Here is a 20437-nt window from a genome sequence, read left to right on the forward strand (position 1 = left end):
CAGCAGCAGCAGGAGGTGTGGAGCTCAGCGATGTGCTGGGCTCCCCAAAACACCTTTTTGTGGGCAGCAGTGATGGCAACGGTATTGTTTCCTGCTGGATGCACACAAAGTCGTGTTATTCCTATCGACGACAGGGGAAGGGCCCCATCTGAGGGGCAGCCGTGGGGTGCTTGAGCCCACTGCCGATTCCCCTAGAGAACCTGCCCGCGCTCCCTGCGCAGGGTGGGGGAGGGGGGCAGAGCCCCGTGCCCGTGCCTGCTCCATCGCACCGCGCATCTCCTCAGCGCCTGGTCCCCCGCCACCTCCCCAAAGCTCCCAGACCCCAGGGGGGAGCCGTGACTCACCCACCGGCAGAAGAGCCCTTTCTTCCAGGCGCTGCTGAAAAACCTCGACGCGGTATGACGCCTGAAAGAGCGCCCCCCGCCCCCCCCCCCCTCCCGCCCCCCTCCCCCCCCTCCCGCCCCCCCTCCCTCCCCCCCCCCTCCCCCCCCCCTCCCCCCCCCTCCCCCCCCCGCCCTTAAGCAGCTCTGCCTCCGGAGGGGGGTGTGCCTGTGGGGCGGGCTGGCCCCGGAGGCCGGCCGGGCCGGTTAACGGGTGCACCCCCCCAAAAGCATCCTTATCTCATTCTTGGAGCCGGCGGGCCCGTTAACGGGTGCACGCCCCCATAAGCATCCTTACCTCATTCGGGGAGCCGGCGGGCCGGTTACCGGGTGCACCCCCACACCAAAGCATCCCTACCTCCGGCGGGGGGGGGCGGCCGGGCCGGTTACGGGGTGCCTCCCCCCCCCCCGGGGCGGCCCCAGCGCGGCCCCCGCCCCGCTCCCCGCCCGCTGCCCCCCCCGGGCGGGCGGAGCTTGCCGGCGGCGCCCCGCCGCGAACTGGAGTTTCACTCGGCGGCGGCGCCGGTGCGGAGCTGGGGCGGCCGGGCTCCGCCGCGCCCCGTGCCATGTAGGATGCTGCCGGCTCCCGCAGCCAAGCGGCCGCCGCCCCTGCTCTGGGCCCCCGCCGAGCCCCCGGCTCCCCCCTGGGCCTGGGTGGTCCCGGCCGCCGCGGGGCTCGTCAGGGTCGGTGCCGCCGCCGCTGCCACCGGGGCTCCCCCCCGCTCCGCCGCCGCCGCCTCCGCTGCTGCTGCCGGCGCCGCCGCCCGCGCCACCCCCTGCCGCGCTGCTGCGGGCCGCCCCGGGCTGGCGCGTCCCCTGCGAACCGCTCCTGCCGCTGCTCGCCGCCGCCGACCAGCACGGGGCCGCGCTGCTCCACGGGCAGGTACGGGCGGCGCGGGCTGGGCCGGGGGTCTCGGCAGGGCGCGGTGGCGGGCGGGGAGTTCCCCGGTTCCGCGATCCGGAGCCCACCGCCAGCCCCGGGCAGGGAGCCTCCGCGCGGCCCCGGCGCTGGTGGGGCTGCGCCCGGGGGAGTGGGTCCGGTGGGACGGGACCCCGCGGGGCCGCGGTTGCACCCCGGTCCGTGCTCCCCCCCGCCCCGGTCCGTGCTCCCCGCCCCCTCTCCGGGCCGCCCCCCCTTCCCGGGCTGTGCCCCACCGAGCGCTGCGGGCACGGTGCGCGGCTCCGCTCCCCGCCGGGCAGCCGCCGCAGCGGTACGGCGTGCGGGGGGGCGCAGCGCTTCCCCCGGCTTCTAACACCGGCCGTGAGGCTTCCCCCGGGGCGGGCAGGGCTGGGAGAGGGTCCCGGGTCCCTCCGGCGAGGCTCTCCCGGCACCCGGCACACGCCGGCGGCAGGATGCGTCTTCTGCAGGGAGAGCCCCGAAACACTCCAGCAGAGCCCGTACAGTCGGGTGGTTTGTTTTTTTTTCTTTTTTTTTCTTCAATATTCCTAAAGGCTAAAGTTTTAAGTCACGTCAGTTGAACCGATCTGTCTCATCAGAGCTTTTCCTGATGAATATTTCAATTATTAATTGCTGTCGCAAGGCTGCTTGAAACAGTAAAGCGGCTTGCTGGAGTGTTTGTCCAGTCAGAGCGGAGCGATCGGAAGCTGTACTCGTAGTTTTGCCTTGTGTCTGTATTTTTTACTAGACAGAAGTGAAAATAAAACAGAGAGGTGAGCGCTGTAGTATCTGCTCGATTTCATGTGATGATTTCCAGCTTTTTCGAACACGAGCGTCTCTTGTGGTTTGGGAGCAGAGTGAGTGGGAGGGAGAAAATAGGTAGTGCTGGGTCTAATGAAATAGTAACATCAATTATTCTCCAGTGTGAGACCACTTAAATAAACTGCAGAGGTGGTTTTACTGTGGGAACCCATTTGCCAAACGGATTTAAGTTAAGATAAAATAACGTTTCCGACATTTCCTTTGGTTCTCATTTGCCTCGAGACGGATTTTAAAAACACTTTCTAGTGATGTTTTTGTTTTGTATGTGAGATGCTGTCTGAGCAGAGAAAAACCCAAGCTTCCCTGGCGACTAGCAGCCATTAGCCAAGTACTGCTTCACTGCCAGGCTACTGATTCCTGGCTCTCTAAAGCAGTTTATAATGTCAGTGCCACGTGTCGCTCGCTGTATAATGCCTAAAGAAACACAAATGGTCGCTGGACTGAGGATACACATTTGAAATTATCTGTACTTATCTTTTATGTAATTAGGAAATCATGAAGAGCATCAGTTTACTCAGGGTGAAATCCTTCTGTTAACTTTTCTTCCCACTTTCTTCCCCTAAGTGGATATTTGGAGCTCATTCTCCAGTCATAGGATTTTCACCTTCGAACGTGGAATTCGTTCCTGTTTTTCCACCTGTGTACACATCTACAATTCCTCCTCATGCTGGGAAAAACTGGATCGATAAAAGGCTACCGAACTGCAAAGTAAGTCTGGTCTTGGCATGTTTAAGTATTTTTAAGGCTAAAGTATATAAGCTGAAAAATTTTAGGGGTTTGTGAATTGCGAAGGCATGTGAAAGGTCAGTAGCTGGGATGTAAGGGATGGCTGATGGAGGAGGCTACTTCAGCGGTTATGCATCCTCACTTTTCTGAAGTTTTAAAAAGACAAAAATATCTTAATATTAAATCTTTATTACGCTGAGTAGAATGTTTTAATCTTGCTATGGGATGTGATGATAAGATTTTTTCATTTTCCCTTTCTTCTTGGTACTTTCACTGTCCCCCTGTGCGCTGCCATGTCCCTGGTGCCCGGGTGTCACTAGTGGTCCTGTGCCCTCATCCCGCCCACAGTTCCCTACATCTGTATATTCACCTGGCTGCATAATTAAAATGTGGCTTTGTGACTTTATCCCATTTCCCTCCCTCACCCCCATGTCTCCTGTTCAGAAGGTGACCCAGGTCTCTAAATTGCAGATGCTCCAGAGTAGCTGTGTCTGGGACACGATTGTCTTCAGCTGATTCTTTTGGTTTTTTGTGATGCTGCATCAGCTGGTTCGTCATGTTAAAAGCCAGTTCATTTTTAGATGCTCAGCTAAACTCCGTCTATAAGACTGATGGAGCAGAAATCAATCTATTTTTGCATGTTCGTCCCCAACTTGAGACACTGTGTGTGCTATAATATTGAGTTAAAAATACTTTATTTTCACTTTTATTTCTGAATTTTATATCTAAAAACTTAACATTCTTTTATTTATTTGTGTTGGACAGATATACTTGAATAATGCATTTGCTCTGGATTCAGCATGGATACATCCTGAGGAATCAAGGCTTTTCCAGGGAAATGAGAAACCTCTGCTAATGACAAATCAAGTAGCTATGGCTATAGCCAGGCCAGCTGCTGCCTCCAGGCCTCTTCCCACAGTGGTGTTGGCACCTCAGCTGATACCAGGTCAGTAGGACATAAATAATAAGCATTTACCTGATTTTTGTTTTTTGTTGTTGTTGTTTGTTTTTTTTTTAAATGCATCTCTCAGACATGCGTGAGCCATCCTCTCCTCTAAAGTAAGGGTTTCATTCCATTCAGCTGAAAATCTCTCACTTGATCTGAACCTTGATGGCAAAGTGCATTTCATCCTCTAAATTACTTTTAAAGAAAGAAAAGACCATGTGTAGCTATAGAAGATTGTAACTGATTATTCCATAACTGGTTGTCAACTTCTGGAATGATGGGGCCAGCCACTCCCAGCGTACTTGGTTTGTTTTCAAACAAGAAATTGCTGACACAGTTCATGTATGACTCTCCCAGTGGCTGCTGCTTCCAAGTGTTTGGTGTGGTCTGTGTAGACAGCTGTCAGTAGAGAAGAGCAATTGATCCATCATCTCATTAAGCCTCAGTTATGCGCAGCAGTATTTGTGAAATAAATTCCATTAATCTGCATAACTCAGGTATGTCACAGCTGTTAACAAAAGAGCTAAGCTTTATATTTGGGAAAGAACAGAAAATACATTGCAGTAAAGTGGAATATCTCTATTTTGGTGCTACGATGGTATTTTAAAATAGCAGTTGTTTCATAGAAAAGGTTAAGAAGTAGAATGCTACTGATGTTTAAAACCCTAACATACATTCTTGAGTTCAGAGTTAGGATATCGTTAATGGCTTGCTGTCAGTTGTTTCTTTCTTAGATGGCAATAACGTCCCTTCGATTGACAGCAGAGCCCCTCTTACCTTGCCTTTGCCCTGTAAAGTAGTTCTTATTTTGCAACTGTGTAGCGCACTGGAAGTTTTCTTTCATTTTGCCAGTAATGCGGAGATTCAGTTAGAGTGTGCTGGAAGAGATCTTTACTTTTTGGGTTCATTTGCCAGACTGATTAATTAGCAGTGAATGTTGTTCTGTATTGAAACATGTTGAACCACTCAAATCGGTTCCATATTTTGATGTTTTAGCAAGCCGTTGCAGTAAGCTGCCTTCTCCTCCTGCCAGATTCACCCGATGCTCAACTGAAGTGCTACTCAGCAGCTCTCAGAAACGAGAGTGCCATGGGCAAAACCCCATTACATCGATGCATTCCTCCTGGGGTGCCACGGGGAATAGCCGAGCTGTGCTCCCAGACAGGAGGCACTGTTCCAAGCATATTTTCAAGGACAGGCATAATGATGAAGGAGGTGTTCTGTGCAAGGGAGCAACAGCCCATTGTTTATTTATGTGTTTGTGCGAAACGCTGAAATATTTAAAATATTTTTTCAATATTGCAATCTTTAAAAAAATATTTTATAGCACAGTACTTCAGATGTAAAGCAAGAGTGTACCTGGCAGTGGGTTAGGGAAGCATGCCTGGCAGAACAAGGGCATTCCCAGCCTGGTGTCACATCTGTGGTCTGTAAGCAGCGCAGAGAAAAGATTTTCTGCCTCCAGGACAATATATGCCCACGCAAGCATGTTGTCTCAGGAGACCTTCAGGTGGATCCAACCCTTCCCCCAGCAGCATTGGCTGCCACCTCTTCAGAACCCCCCTGAGCTCCCCTTTGGGTGGGAGAGGTGCAGGGGAGAGCATGAAGGCCCCCAACCGTCTTTCCAAATCTTCCCATCCCTCTTGAAATCTTATTTCTGACTGATGTGCCCGATGCTGTGATCCAGTAACATCCCAGGCCGTGTGTGAGCTCTAGAGCTGGTGCAGAGAAGGGTGCATGGTGATGGCGTTACTGCAGGGTGGCGACACCGGTGTCCTACAGCCGTAATCGGAAGCGTTACGGTAGTGCTTGAAGTATGTCCTATATAATCTTTACACTTAATATGAAGAGTAATAAAAATACTAAGAGCAAATTGCTTAGTTAAGTGGTTTGAAACTGAGAAGTTAATAAGCTTTTTGCAGGCCACGTGGCTGCATTCATTTTGAAAGCCTGTCTTAATGGCAGGTTTGCCTTCCACAGTTATCAGTAATGATATAATTGTTTTCTCAATGTATCAGCAATGTTACAAAGATAAAGGAATGAGGCACTGGAGTTTGGTGAATGGCAATGCACATAGTTTAACAGCTGTGAGCTCCAGCTACTAGAAGGTGTTATTTTCTGTAAGAAAAGGAACCAGCTATTATTCTCTCGCATATTGTGAAACATGAATTTATGTACTTACCATTTTGTGTACCTAAAGCAAGTAGTGACATTTTATTTTCGCACCTCAGAATGATAGCTTGTTTTATGTCTACTGGATACTGCATTTTTTGTGAGGAAGGCAGCGTCTAGATATTTTTACAGAGAAAGGATTAATATTTTTGTCTCCTGTATTGTACACTCTACTGTGTGGGTGAAGTCAGGGCTGGCTTTGTCCCGGGTCAGGTGTGCCCATATGGCATCTGTGTATTCTACACATCCCTGTGTGGTTGGTGGCTGCTGAGCATGGGGTGAGGGGGCAATGGCAAGACCCCTTGGTGGCACCCATTTGATGAAAGCTGTAGCTGTCTGGTACATGATGTTCTGTGCTTTGACTTTTATTGATGCTGTTTTAAATGTCTGAAGGCATGTTTTTGTGCTTCGGCATTCCTGGCTCTCAAGAGAATTGCTGACAGTGGTTCCTTGCAAAGGGTGTGTTTTTATTGGTATTTTTGAGAAGGTTTTTATAGAATCACAGAATGGTTTGGGTGGGAAGGGACCTTGAAGACCACCCAGTCCCACCCCGTGCCCCGGGCAGGGCCCCCTCCCTTGAGCACTGCCAGGGATGGGGCACCCACAGCTGCTCTGGCAGCCTGGGCCAGCGCCTCGCCGCCCTCACGGGGAACAATTTCTGCCTCACAGCTCATCTGCATCTCCCCTCTCCCAGCTTAAGGCCATTCCCCCTTGGCCTGTCACCACGTGCCCACGTACAAAGCCCCTCTCCAGCTTCTTGCTGGCCCCTGTAGGTGCTGGGAGCTGCTCTAAGGTCTCCCCGGAGCCTTCTCCTCCCCAGGCTGAGCAGCCCCAGCTCTCCCAGCCCGGCTCCATGGCAGAGGGGCTCCAGCCCCCGACCATCTTCATGGTCTCCTCTGGAGACATTGCTGGGTCATGTTGAGCTTCTTGTCAACCAACACGCCCAAGTCCTTTCCCCTCAGGGCTGATCTCAATCCATTCTCTTCCCAGCCTGCATTTGTGCTTGGGGTTGCCCTGACCCACATGCAGGACCTTGCACTTGGCCGTGTGGAACTTCATGAGGTTCACACGAGCCCACCTCTCACACCTGTCCAGGTCCCTCTGGATGGCATCCCTTCCTTCCAGTGTGTTGACCCACCACACAGCTTGGTGTCATCGGCAAACTTGCTGAGGGTGCGCTCGATCCCACTATCTCTGTCACCATCAAAGATATTAAACAGTGCCAATCCCAGTACGGAGCCCTGAGGAATGCCACTCATCACCGGTCTGCACTTGGACATTGAGCCGTTGAGAACAACTCTTTGAGTGCCACCATCCAGGCAATTCCTTTTCCACCCAGTGGTCCATCCATCAACCCATGTCTCTCCAGTTTAGAGACGAGGATGTCATGTGGGACAATGTCAAATGCTTTGCACAAGTCCAGGCAGATGACATCAGTCGCTCTTCCTTCACCCACCAGTGCTGATCGTAGAAGGCCACCACGTTTGTCAGGCACGATTTTCTGTTTAGTGAAGCGCTGTTGGCTATCACTAATGACCCCCTTATTTTCCATGTGCCCTAGCACAGTTTCCAGGGGGATCTGCCTCCCGATCTTGCTGGGCACAGAGGTGAGGCTGACTGGCCTGTAGTTCCCTGGGTCTTTCTTTTATCCCTTTTTAAAAATGGGAGTTGTGTTTCCCCTCTTCCCATCAGTGGGAACTTCACTGGACTGCCATGACTTCTCAGGTGTGATAGTGGCTGAGCCGCTTCATCCATCAGTTCTCAGGAAAAGCTGGAGAACAAGCCTTTCATCCAGCCCTGTGTGAGGGAGGGGGCAGGGGTTACAGATAGAAGTGTTGTCATCTCTTCACGAAGTGAAGCTCTCCAGAAGTGCTTCACAAGCTGCTGAGCAGAGCCCGCAGCAGGCTGCTGCTCCGGCAGTGGCTGGGTGATGAGGGGAGTGAAGGAAGCATCCCCATCAAGGTTAAATATTCATTGGTTCTGTGAAGTTGAGTGAGATGTTGGCTTGCAGGTTGTAGCCCCTGAGATCCATGTTTGCCTTCTGCTTGCTGGAGGGTGACTGTGAAATGCAAGGTTAGCGAGTCAATGTCTCCTGAAGTTGTGTGCACAGTCCTGTATCACACAGGCTCCTGCATTGGCAGGGACTGAAAGCTTGCTGGCTCTCCAGGAAACTCCAGTGTGATGCTAAACCGAACAGTCTGTAGGCACTCCGGTAGAACCAGTAATATACTGGTCATCGGTGTGCTTCTTACAGAAGACCGTAATAGTCTGCAGCTCGTTTCAGGGCATCGTACTCTGAGCAGATCATCGGCACACAGAGCCAGGCATTCTGCAGGGAGACCCTCAGTCTGCGGTAAGGACTGAACCACACACCTGAGCCAGCTCCCAGCCGCAACCAGTGCTGCGAGTGCCTGGAAGCGAAGGTTGCCTCTGTAAATCTTGCTGATGGCTTACTGAATAAATACCCTCAGGAGCTTCCAGGGGTGAAAGTGGTGGGCAGTTGCTCAGCAGCAGTTTGGAGGCTTGCATAACCTTGACAGTGGAGTGTTTGTAATACAGGATCTTCAGCCGGGTCCTTGCATGAGTCCTTGCATCCTGGATGCTCCCCTCTGCACTTCTACATCCATTTCCATTTCAAAATGTTTGGCAGTCCTCAAATGGGTTATATTTTTTTTAACACCCATTTCAACATAAATTGCATTTTCTTACTGATCTTGAGTGTTGTGTTGGCCCTGGCACTGTGGATGTCTTCAGTAACAGCCGCAAAGGTGTATGCAGCAGAATGCGTTACGGCAAACGCATGGCGTTTCCAGAGGGCTCCTTCAGGGAGCCTTGTTGGAGCCGTGAGTGCTGGGAGGAGATGCTGAAGAGGTGAAAGCCTTTTAATGGCTTTCATCTTTAACAGAACACTCAGGGTGTCTTTTCCATTTGTAACCAAGGCAGACTAACTTGGAATGGAGACTTTCAGTGGTTTATGGCGTTCGTTTCCTTGAAGAGAAATAGTCTTCTCTAAATCAGACTTCTTTTTTTTTTTTCTTTCTTTTTTCTTTCTTTTTCTTTCTTTCTTTCTTTTTTTTTTTTTGAAAGATTTTTCAATAGAAAATACTTTCTGTTAAGTCAAAGCTTTATTGCTGCCTCTACATTTCCACAGTGTCTCTTTGCTCAATAGCAATCCCTTTGCTCTGTCATCCATTGGTGTCGGAATCAGAAATGCCAGAATAAAGAGTTCTTGTATATTCTTTCACCAAATTGCTTTAGAATTAGCAATCTTATGTAGATTAAAATTTTCATCCTTCCTGTTAGTGTCCTTTTCTTTCTTTTAATCCCACTACTCTTTACAGAAGCGAGACAATATTTTTCATAGCAAGTATCAGTATTAGAATGTATATGCATGTACACATATATGTACAGATACAGTTTTGTAGGTAACGCCAGTTTAAATTTCAGGCACTGCAAATCTATCAAGAAATGTGGTTTCTTTGTATTAATTTTGGGTTCCATTTTCTTAGGTTTAAGAGTTTTAAAATACATGACACAGGACCTCCAACTCTGTATTTCCTACACACAGGCTTTTTATTTGAAGCACATGTGTATGTAGAAGTAGTCAGGTTTTGGTCCTCTCAAATTGGATTCTTTAATATTTGATGTGCATGTGCTAGGGCTCCCTTTTTGTAAGACAAGAATAGCACTGCAGGAACCTGAATATCCCTGAAATGCCATGAAAACCATCTATTTGTGGGGAATTCAGGCACTGCAGAGATGAACAGGTTATTAAGTCTGTGGGAATGCTTGACTTTAATTGCAGCCTTTGCTAAGTTTCTGTTTTGCTTATTAATTTTGTGGGTTTTTTGGTGCTTTTTCTGTTACCTGCCCAAATCAAGTGCAAGGTTTAGCCTAATTAAGATTTCTTTTTTTTCACTGAAGTTTTAGAAATAAAACTACGTGCAGTGTGTTTATGGGAAAGGCTTTTAGTTCTGACCCTGTCATAATATTGTCCTACCTGGCCCCAAGACCTCATTATAAAGAAATCTACCTCTCTCAGTGATTTGCAGAGGCTGTTTGTATTTGTGAAAAGCCAGGTATATTTATTTATTGCATATGAGCAAAAAAGTTAGCTGCTAGTGGTGCTGTTACTGGCAGACCCCTGCAATAGCTGGAGTTTACAAAATGGAAGAGGCAATAAGCTTTTTTTCCTCCCTTTGGGCTACGGAAGATAGGGATATCGATATGTTTTCCTTTGCATTGGGATAAATATGCTATTTAAGTCAATCCATTGCTTCATTTTATTGATTGAGAAATGCTTCGGTTGCTCAGCTGCTGACATTTCAGACCATGTGCAATTTAGGTAGCAGGGCCAGCAGGTTCTTGGTCATCTGCCTTCTGCAAGTATCAGTACTGCTGCTATAAATTAACGTGCTGTAGGTCTTCCAAGTATTTGGGCTTGATGAAAAGACGAAGTTCCTTGCAAGAGGCATCAGAAGCTCCTGTTAAAATCATGCTTGATGGCAAGCCCTAAGACATGCATGGGCATTGCACGGGGCAGGGGGCATTGCATGGGAGGGCATTGCATGCAGGCAGGAATAGGAGTTAAATTCCAGGCAGCTGTTGGGCACCGGAGGGAGAGCACCGACACCTTGGTGCAGCTGCTCCACGCAGGAGTGGGCTCGCCCTGGCAGGCTGGGGCACTTAGGAATTGCTGTGCAGTGGGGTTTGGATAGTGTAAGAAGTGTCAGGAGAGGCTTAACCAAGAAGCAACCATCTTCAAAGCTCGAGCCCATCATTTCAAGGATGTGCTTTGCTGAGGGTGAAAGTAGTATTTTTTTCCTGACCTGGAGTGGTGTCCTGAGCCTGGCTAGTGCTGGCCAAGCGAGTCTCCCCCAGTGCCTGGCATTAGCGATATCCTGCATTAGATGCTCAGACAGCATGGTGTTATGTAGGGGCAGGCTCAGTTTAAGTAACGCTTTCAATTTCCTCCTCCTTTTGTAAGCATCTCCGTGAGTTTTTCTGCTGGAGCCAAGTCTCTGGTCATTTATCACTGGTGGAGGCTTGCCAGCTTCCCACCGCAGCACTGCCTAGCCTGGCAAACTGACTGGCCCTCTGGCTTTCGGGTGGGAGGCACCACCAAGCCCACTGAAACAGATGCTGAAAAAAAAAAGAAAAAAAGGTTTCATTGTTTCTGAAAAGGAAACTTATTTTTATTGGTAGTTTGTGTGGGTTTTTTCAGAGATACATTTATTCTATGGAAAGCACCCAACTGAAATGGCATCTCAGCCTGCCAAAGAGGATCGGCCCTATTGACTTGGCGGCGCCAGAAAATAGCTTTTAAATGGCAAAGGGCTGCGTGGAGCAAGCAAGGAGAGTAGCTACTGCTTGATCCCAAGGGCTTGTAGTAAACAGCCTTCTAATCCTGTTGGTGAATAAAACAATAATAAAAGTAACTTATCTTCCTAGCTGCTATCCATTTCTGGGTAATTATCTAATAACAGAAAAAAATCAAATCCTAATATTCACCGAATGTCTATAGATATGAAGTTTGCCCCTGACCTTGCCCTTTTTTTAATACCTCTTTCCACTTGGCACCTTGCATCTGATCATCTACCACTGTGACGGGAGATTTATTCAGAAAGTTGAGAATTCAGCCTTTAAGGTTGAATTAAGCCCCTGCTTGGCTGCTCAGAGGGAGCTGGCAGCAGCCCCCTTGAGATAGGAAAATCCAAATCCAACCAGCATCTCCTTGGATGTACTGAAGCCAGTAAATGTACATGTATCTATATGTAGTATAAATAACTATATTATTAAAATACTCGTGTCTTCAAGTGTAACATTTTTAAAATCTGTAGCCTTTTAACCCTAGCTATCATTTTTTTATGTATGTGATGATTTTTATCAGCTCTAGAAATGATCCAGTGTGTAGGCTTTTCAAAAATACTAGATCTGTAACTGACAGCTGAAATAAGTTTCAGAAAATGATTTTTCTCTTGGTGTCCTGCCATACCTGGGCCTGGGGTCGCTGTCCCTGGGGGGTTCCCGTGCTGGTTGTGGGCACAGCTCTGCCCAGGCCCCTGCCACTCCAAAGGGGAGGAACAGTTCCTGCAGAAAAGGCTTGTTTTCTTCTGTAAGTTGTCAGGGTTTGCCACATTGTGGGTTTTTTGGTTTTTTTTTGTTTTTTTTTTTTTTTTGATGTTATTGTTTTGGTTTGGTTTTGGTTGGGTTTTTTGTTTGTTTGTTTGGGGTTTTTTTTTGTTTATTTTTTGTGGTTTTTTTTTAACCTTATGTTTTAATAGATTAGCTGGCCAAGACTGCTTCTCTGAAAAAAAAATAAATTAAATGGGAATTATTGTCTATTATCCCTTATTCCCTTTCCCTTCACCTGCAGAGTCTTTAAGCTAAAGTCTTTTAGATGACAGGTCTTTATTAGGCTGTTATCAGGATTAAAACTGACAGCTGCCTTCTGATGGAGAGGGAAAAAATGAAAGGAGGTAGTTGAAATAGGCTAAAATGACTGTTGCTGCGTAGAATCATGGAACTGTTTGTGTTGGAAAAGGCCTTTGGGATCACCACCGCTGTTGGTCAAGAGAAGGTGGTGAGAGCAGAACCTCCCTCCGTGGAGGCTGGTGGCCACGGAGCCTCCCTGCAGCAGTGGGGCTGGGAGGGCAAGGGAGGTTTAGGCAGAAACCACTGGTCTCTGTCCAGCTCTTGGTATGGTTGTGGTTATGGTATTCCTGCTTGTAATGTTCCTCTTCGAGGAGGAGCAGGCTATCCAGAGGAGCGGTGGAGCCACCATGCCTAGGGGTATATAAAAGACATGCAGATGTGGCGCTCGGGGACGTGGCTTGGTGGTGGGCCTGGCAGTGCTGGGTTAACAGTTGGACTCTGATCTTAAAGGTCTTTTCCAACCTAAACAATTCTATGATTCTAAGCAACAACGGTCATTTTAGCCTACTTCAACTACCTTTTTTTCCCCCCTCTCCATCAGAAGGCAGTTGTCAGTTTTAATCCTGATAACAGCCTAATAAAGACCTGTCATCTAAAAGACTTTAGTTTACAGACTCTACAGGTGAAGGCAAAGGGAATAAGGGATAATAAACAATAATTCCCATTTCAATTTTTTTTTCTTTTGGAGCTTTTTCAGATATCATGGAGTTTTTTTCGTAAGTCTTTGGAAATGGCGTTAAGTACTTCCTGACAGCTGTTGCCTTAGAGCTAAGCTGGCTGTGGTGGCTGGGTTGTGATCTCTGTCTCCCCAGGCTGGGGGTGCATACGGGGGTGCAGGTGTGATGGGGCTGCCACAGCAGCTCTTCATTATTGCTCCCTCCTCTCGACCCATCTGGCGGCGATAGCTAATGAGGGAATTTGCTCTGTGAGACGTGTACCCCTTGTCAAGACTTTGGGCTGGTGGGCGGTGCTGCAACCCTGCACCACGCACAGGTCCCACACCAGCCGGGGCATCGGCTGGCTCTGGCTGCATTATCCCGCCAGCCCTCTGTTCCAGGCTGCAGCTGATTTGGGCGGTGTCAGCTGACATTCAGTGAACGTTTCTGAAATGGCTTTGTAATCACAAATGATGGACTTTTAAATTTTTTTTTTCATTTTTATTATTTTTTTGGATAGCAGCTGGGACTGTGCAGTGCTTGGGTGCAGCAAGCTCCGTAACTGTTCCAGTCTGGGAAGACCCAAGCCAGGGAGATTCTTTGTTGTACCCATAGTGAGATTAAGACACAAATGAGGTCAAATGCCACTAACCAAGAAAATTTATTGTGGGCTTGTATAAACAAAACATTCATGTGTTGTGGTAAGAAAACAGTAATAAGAAAGAGAGGGAAAGACAGTTGCGATAGAGTTGCAAGAGGTGGTCACCACCATGGATCCAGTGACGTCCCGTTGGTCCATAGCCTCTGTTTACGTTGTTGTTGGGGGTCTCTGGATTGGCGCTTCATGTTTGATGGCACAGTCTTTTATAGGGCGTTCAGGGGGGTGTTTCCCAGACAATGGCATGTACCCCATTCCTCCGTGGCGCACATGCAATTACAGTGGAGGTAGGGGTGATTGCCCATGTCTAGGCACACCCCTCAGAGCGCTGTGATCTTTCCTTGCCCTGGCCAAGAACTGGTGTCAGGCAGATGTTGGCTCTTTATCTGTTCACCAATGTTAAGTCCTGCAGGAGCTCAGCTGATGAGCTTTCAGGCAGTGTGAGATAGGGTCTCTCAAAGTGACCAAGGGGCTGGGCAGCAGCCTGGCTGGCTGAAGAGCAGTGCCTGAGGCCAGGGAGGGCAGCGGGGAAAACCCAGAAGGGCCAGGGATACAGACAGTCAGGGTGTTAGCGATCCCTTGTTTATGGCTAAAAATAAGGAGCTTGCATACCGCTTTAAAAAGAAGCAAGAATGGTATACATCGTTCTGTGGGTGAGGTTTAGGACCTCAGCATTACAGACTTTTATTAACTCTGAGGTCAAAACATTTAACTTCTATTTACTTTAGTTAGTGTTTAATTTTATGTGACTCCCCCAGCACATACATTTAAATTGAAACCCTTCAAAATATTTTTTACTTTAAATATAAATGGAAAAAATTTCTGATCACTTAGAAAGCTGCTCCAAGTTACTTGGTGTGATTTTTTTGCTAGTAGCGTTGGTTTCTGGTGTCCCTTTCCCATGCTAAACTACCCTACATTAGCACGGGCAGCGACACTGAAACGGGAGGTTTGGTGGCTGGAAAGCTTTGATAGGAATCAAGTGCTGCGCAGTTCCATGTGCTTGGTGCGCGTTCACCTGGATAGAGACAGATCAGCACATTGCAGTGAAAATCCAGTTGTGTTATAACTGTGTCTTTCGGCTACTCCAGGCAAAAAAGAAGAGGCAGCCAGGTCGGTGTCTGTGTTGGGGTCCTTTGGTCCTCACCCGAAGGAGCACCCCCTAATGCAGAAGAGCTCTTACAGGGCCTTTGGGCACTTGCAGTAGCTTGTGGGCTGAAAGGCTAAGCAAAACCCAGTGATTCATTAAAAAAAGTTACAAGGAAATTCATTAAAAAAAGTTACAAGGAATATTATACTTCTGTGTATTAATACTTTTTTCTCTGAGAAAGATTAAAGGTTCAAAAGGTCTTTAACCTGCTTGAAATTTTTTCCTCTCTCTCTTTTTTTTTTTTTTTAAATTTTTTTTTAACATGGGTTTTTTGGGAACGATATTTATAACCTTTTGGTAAAAATGTTTTCCTGTAGGCAAAACGGAATACAAAGAGTGAAAGACTATAATAATCAAGTGCAATTTAAAATTCATTACACTGTCTGTACAGTAAGTTTTCACAATACAGATAACCTTTTTTATCTGAAAGGGAAGGTCTGGAATTACTTTTTTTGGGTGAGAGTGGATCTTCCTATCTCATAAGTGTTAGTAGCCTTTACTTTCGTCTTGTTAAAGTAATTTCTGTTCGTTTGGGTGTTTTTTCTTCAAGGAGGAAAATCTTGTGGTTTCAATTTTTAATGTGTTACAGAATGTCAGTCACCAAAAGACAGGTTGTGGTGTGCTGTGTCTGGTGGCAGAGGCCATATGTGAGTGTAGAGAGAGCGCTGGCGCAGGCTGGGGGGGCAGAGGACTTTGGTGGATTTTAGAAAGGACACTGAGCACGCTCTGTGTGGGACGTGACACGTCTGGTGGGTCTCAGCAGGGTCCAGTTCCCAAAATTTTTGTACATGATGCTGTGCTAGACGAGAAGAGAAGGCACAACAGAAACAGCTCCTCTTCTGCACCTGTTAGACCCTTTTCCACACGGATGTTACCAGGTAGATATTTGGCCATCGCACATCATCCTTTGTGATGGCTTTGCTGCCTTGTCCCAGTGCTTTCACCGCTTTCCCCACCATCAGTGAATTCTCTCGGAATAGTCTCTTCATTGCTTCTTCAGCTGCTCTCTGCTCTTTTAATTGCTTCACATCAAACCATGCTGCCCATCTCGGATGTTTCCCGCTAATCTGTTTGCTTGAGAAGAGCAGAGCTGGAAGGCTGAGGAAGGACACTGAGATGGGGTTTGTTATTTCGGCAGCCAACTATTACCTTTCTCCTCAGGGTGTAGCATGACTTGGCAAAAGCAGATTTGGGGAAACCACCACTGCTAGGAAAAAAATTCAGGATTTTTTTCCCCTGAAGGCTATATTGATGATAGTATTTTACTACTACTTTTAACTCTTGAAATTCATGTAAATGTGGGGTGATTAATGACAATTCTAAGAAACCCTTTAAGAAATTTTTGGAAGTACTTACAGCAAAATCTGATTTGTTTCTGAGAAGAACGCCTCTCCAGCTACACTGAGCGTGGGTGAAAGTCCCCAGCTCTCAAGTCACATCCCAGGCCAGCTTCCAGCTGGGAAATCATATGTTGTGTTAGAGGCTGATAAACTGCTGAGATGATTGTTCAGTTGACTCAAATCAAGAGAATGGGCTTGATGACCCCCAGACACCCTGTCCGTGCTCTCCTCTCAAGTATTAACAGTTATAGGGGTAGTCCTTTCTTCATGGAATTATTTAGTAGGAGAGAGGGAGAAAGAACTTCATCAAAGGTGGGGAAATCACCAAAACTTCTCTTTCGACTGACTGATGAAACTTTAATAAGGGAATTGATGAAACTTTAATAAGGAAGCCCTGCTTCAGGAGCATTACTCATCTGTGCTGGTGGAAGACTGCAGCTATCCAAGCAACTAAGGCTTACATTATTTCGCTGCTTTCCTGGGGTCTTTGGGGAAATTGCATCTTCTCCAAAATAAAAGAATCAAATGAGAAGTAAACAACCTTTCTGCTCATGTACCCTGTAGGAAGCCAGTAGAAAAGTCATTTTTCTAGACAACATTAGTTTTCATAAGTTGCAGATGATGTGTGGTTTTTTTCCCAACTGCAGACAGCTCAAATCAGGAATGAGTGCAGGCTCTTGGGGACCTGGTGTTTAACCTAACCTAATGGTCTGTTCTAGCCCTCGGGTGCATAAACAATAAATTTGTATTAGACAGTTGGATTAGTTGGACACTGATTATTTATTTTTGAATTTTTTTTACTTTCCACTGTGACTCTGGCAGAATGATCTGATTTTCATCTATCCATGGATAAATGATCAACACTTTAATATTTGTGATTTTTTTTTCCCTGTGTGCCTGTTAATTAGTTTATATGCAGGTGTTTTAAGTGAATTCTTCTTGGCATTGATGAATACAGTAGAAATAATAGAAGGGATTTTTTTGTGATGCTTACTGAAAATATTTGACTTATGTTTTGCTAATGCAGAGCTTATTTTGTTGGCAAATAATTGTTTATAAAGAGTCAGGAGCAAAACTGCTGAAAGTTGGTATAGTGTATGCCAAAAGTTGGTATAATGTATAGCCTCAGGAGACCCAATTAGCTGCAACCAATGCAGGGTCCTTTCCAAAAACCAGTGACCCGCTCTTTCCCCAACACTAACCGAGACCAAAACAGCACTTGGCATCTGGAGTCAAAACTTCTCAGGTGTCTGAAGCCAGAGCAGGATAGATAAACCTGAATGAGACGTCTGGGCAATGAAGCTGTGTGGTGGACTAGGATCTTGACTGAGCTTGCTCAGCTGTGGTTGTCTTGTCACCCACCCCATGCCCTCATGGTCATGCTTCCCAAGCGCCGGTCATGGGCTGATTCCCTGTTTTCTTCAGAGATGCACGTATAAAAAGAAATCCTACAAACTCACAGAATGCCTGAAGTGAGGAGTCTGATCAAATAGTGATTTTTTTGTATTTTTTTTCTGCAGAGCTACAGTTGGCTTTTAGTGCCTGAAGGATTTCCACATGCACTGAAAACATTTGCTGAACAACATAATAAGCTAATGATTGCTTAATTTTTGAATACATAGCTCAGTGTAGAGGGAGTAACAGCTGGTGTTTGTCAAATTAGGTTTTCTCCTTAAGATTTTTACTACTCATTTTCTTGTTTATTTAACATATTTAGCCAAGATTGAGCTCTGAAGGTCTTCCCCACAAGCTTCTTAGACTTAAAAGGTAAATATTACATAGTATGAAGTGTGTTTGAGCCTTGATTTGGGGAACCTCTGTGTTCCCATGTGAAACCATTGGAAGTTTCCTGCGTGGTGTTTTTTCAAGATGAAGGATACTAGTATGTAAAACTTGTAAAACTCGGGTGTTTGTGTGCATAATACAGGAGAACAGCTGGGCAGGTAACAGTAACGTTGGACAGTTAATATAGCAAGTGACAAAAACATTCAGATTTTAAATCAGCCAACTTATATTCAGGAAAATTCAGAATAAGGGCGGTCATGCATCATAACGAAGCTGTGGGAGCTGAAGAAAATGCCAACCAATGTCTTCAAATATTTGACTTTTTTATTGAGTTTTTTTTCATTTAAATTTAATAACTCTGCACAGTTTATATATGACTCACAACTGTCTTGTCCCTCTAGGTTATAATGCTATGTTCACATATATGAGGTTTTAATATCTGAAAATGCACCAACCACAAGCTAGGGCTTTAAGAATAATGATGAGGCAAGGGGCTTTGAGAGTCCTAAGAAAATATATTGTATAATATATTCAAAATCTAGCATCTCGCTAAGGGAGGCATGCAAACAGTGGAGGCCAGGTGGGAAACGTTGCAGGCTTTTGTTCCATCTTGCGTTGAAATTCAGAATGCTGAAAGCACCATCTTACGTAAATCTGCTGGTTTCCAATTAAAAATAAAACCTGTTGCATCTCACCTTTCCACAGGTGGTTGCCAGAATAGCCTTAAGCCGGTTGGTGGCAATCAGACCCTGGCACTGGCCGCCGCAGCCACCACCGCGATGGTGGCGGTGGAGCCAGAAGCCCCCCAGGGACCTTCGGTGCCAAGCGTCCAGCCCTGCCACGTGCTGACCTTCTCCCCTATCAAAATTCCGGTTTTGGCTTCACCGTTTCCAGGTAAGGTCTGGTAGCACTAATGAGCAGCTTTTCATGTTTGCTTTGCAACAGAGAGAGGCTTCTGAGTGTGCGTTTTGGTGCTGTTTGGTAAACAGTCAGGGGATACAGGCAGCATTACTGTAAACTGGGAATAAAGTTAATTTTCCTGGTGCAGTGTAGGGGTGTTCTCTGAAGTTGTGTGTTAAAACTGAATTCAAAAGCCCATTTGCTATGTTTATGTTGCTGTGGCATTTACAGGCAGTAGATGAACTGAGCTGCATCCTCTGTCACCTTGGTGATCGCTGTAAATGAACGTGGTCTCAGTTGCACGGGGTTTTTGCAGCAGAACCTCAGGTTGTGATGTTGGCAGTGAAAGGTGTCTGTATGACATGTAGTAACACTTGATTAAGACTTAAGTAGATAGTGTGGCTGTTTATAATTAGAAAATATGCTGGGAAAATGTAGCCACAGTTGTATTTTTTTCTGATCGGTTTAGATGTGGTTGCTTACTGGAAAAAACCGCTATTTTTGTGGCATTACTTTGTGTAACCAGTTTCTGAATACAGCAGCTGGGGAAGTACTATGGCATCCCTGACTCGCTGTGGAAGTCTGATTTAAAGTCTTTAGGGTAATTGTTGAAACTGAATACTTCAGGCTATATGGAAATGCTATGTACCAATTAAGTTAGAAATTTAAATCAGGGTGCATTTTCCATCCTTTTGCTACTTGAAGTGTAACACAGCAAGATACAGTGAGATTGGATTTCGCAGAAGGTATGCAGTTATGATTTTTGGGTTTCAGATGAAATGTTTTTATGAGAAATGTATCTCGGTAATTATTGTTCCTGTTGAGCAGTCATTAGAATCACCCAGATAAATGCTTGCCAAGGGCGTACGGCAGTGTTTTCATGTTTAGGGAGTCTGATGAGCAAACTGACCCACAGGAATAAAGGCACAAGTCTTTTGGACTTTGTCAAGAAAGGATGTTTCTGAAATAAGGGCAGACAGCAGAGTTAATTGCTGCAATAGGGCAGGGAGTCGGTGGTGCTTCCCACAGGATTCCCCAAAAACCATTTTGCCTGTTTGTAAGTGAGCATCTTAGAGGAGAGTCCGAAGGCAAAAAAAGCCCATTCTTTATCTGTGCTGGGAAGCAGAATTACATGCCAGATGTGTTCTTCCCTGAATAGAGATGCTGGGACAATCTGGGAAGCAGCTTTGCAGGACTTTTGATTTACATCTGCGGAGGTGAGCTCTTTGTGAGGGGTGTTAGACAAGATAGAATATTATAATGCTGGGAAGCTCTACCACTTTGATAACTGGCTCAGCTCTGTGATGATAAACATGTCAAGCCATGATAATTGTTGCTTTCCTTTTGAATAACTGTATGATAGGCTATCAAATATCATGCTTTGAGTGCCTGAGCAATCATCCTATTACCAATCATTCACAGTAAACTACACACTTCTGCGTGATTTCTCCTACAGAATATATAGTAGCTTTTTGAGAAAGAAAGCTTGAAAATGCCTGGTCCACGTACAATAAACCTGAGATTCAGCTAACCATTTTTCCCTATTAATCACCATCTCTTGAGGAAAAA

General features: G+C 46.5%; 1 protein-coding gene across 1 annotated transcript in view; it reads left to right on the forward strand.

The window, feature by feature from the left end:
* Positions 1 to 953: 953 nt before the first annotated feature.
* TCERG1L (transcription elongation regulator 1 like) overlaps positions 954 to 20437 on the forward strand; it is a 104420-nt gene continuing 84936 nt past the window's right edge. Inside the window, exons 1-5 of the mRNA XM_055793594.1 lie at positions 954 to 1074; positions 1112 to 1263; positions 2665 to 2808; positions 3592 to 3772; positions 18674 to 18862. Of these exons, the coding sequence (XP_055649569.1) occupies positions 954 to 1074; positions 1112 to 1263; positions 2665 to 2808; positions 3592 to 3772; positions 18674 to 18862 (787 nt within the window). The remainder of the gene's footprint in view (positions 1075 to 1111; positions 1264 to 2664; positions 2809 to 3591; positions 3773 to 18673; positions 18863 to 20437) is intronic.

This window comes from Falco peregrinus, chromosome 1 (genome assembly GCF_023634155.1).
Source record: "Falco peregrinus isolate bFalPer1 chromosome 1, bFalPer1.pri, whole genome shotgun sequence".
In the NCBI taxonomy this organism is placed as follows: domain Eukaryota; kingdom Metazoa; phylum Chordata; class Aves; order Falconiformes; family Falconidae; genus Falco; species Falco peregrinus.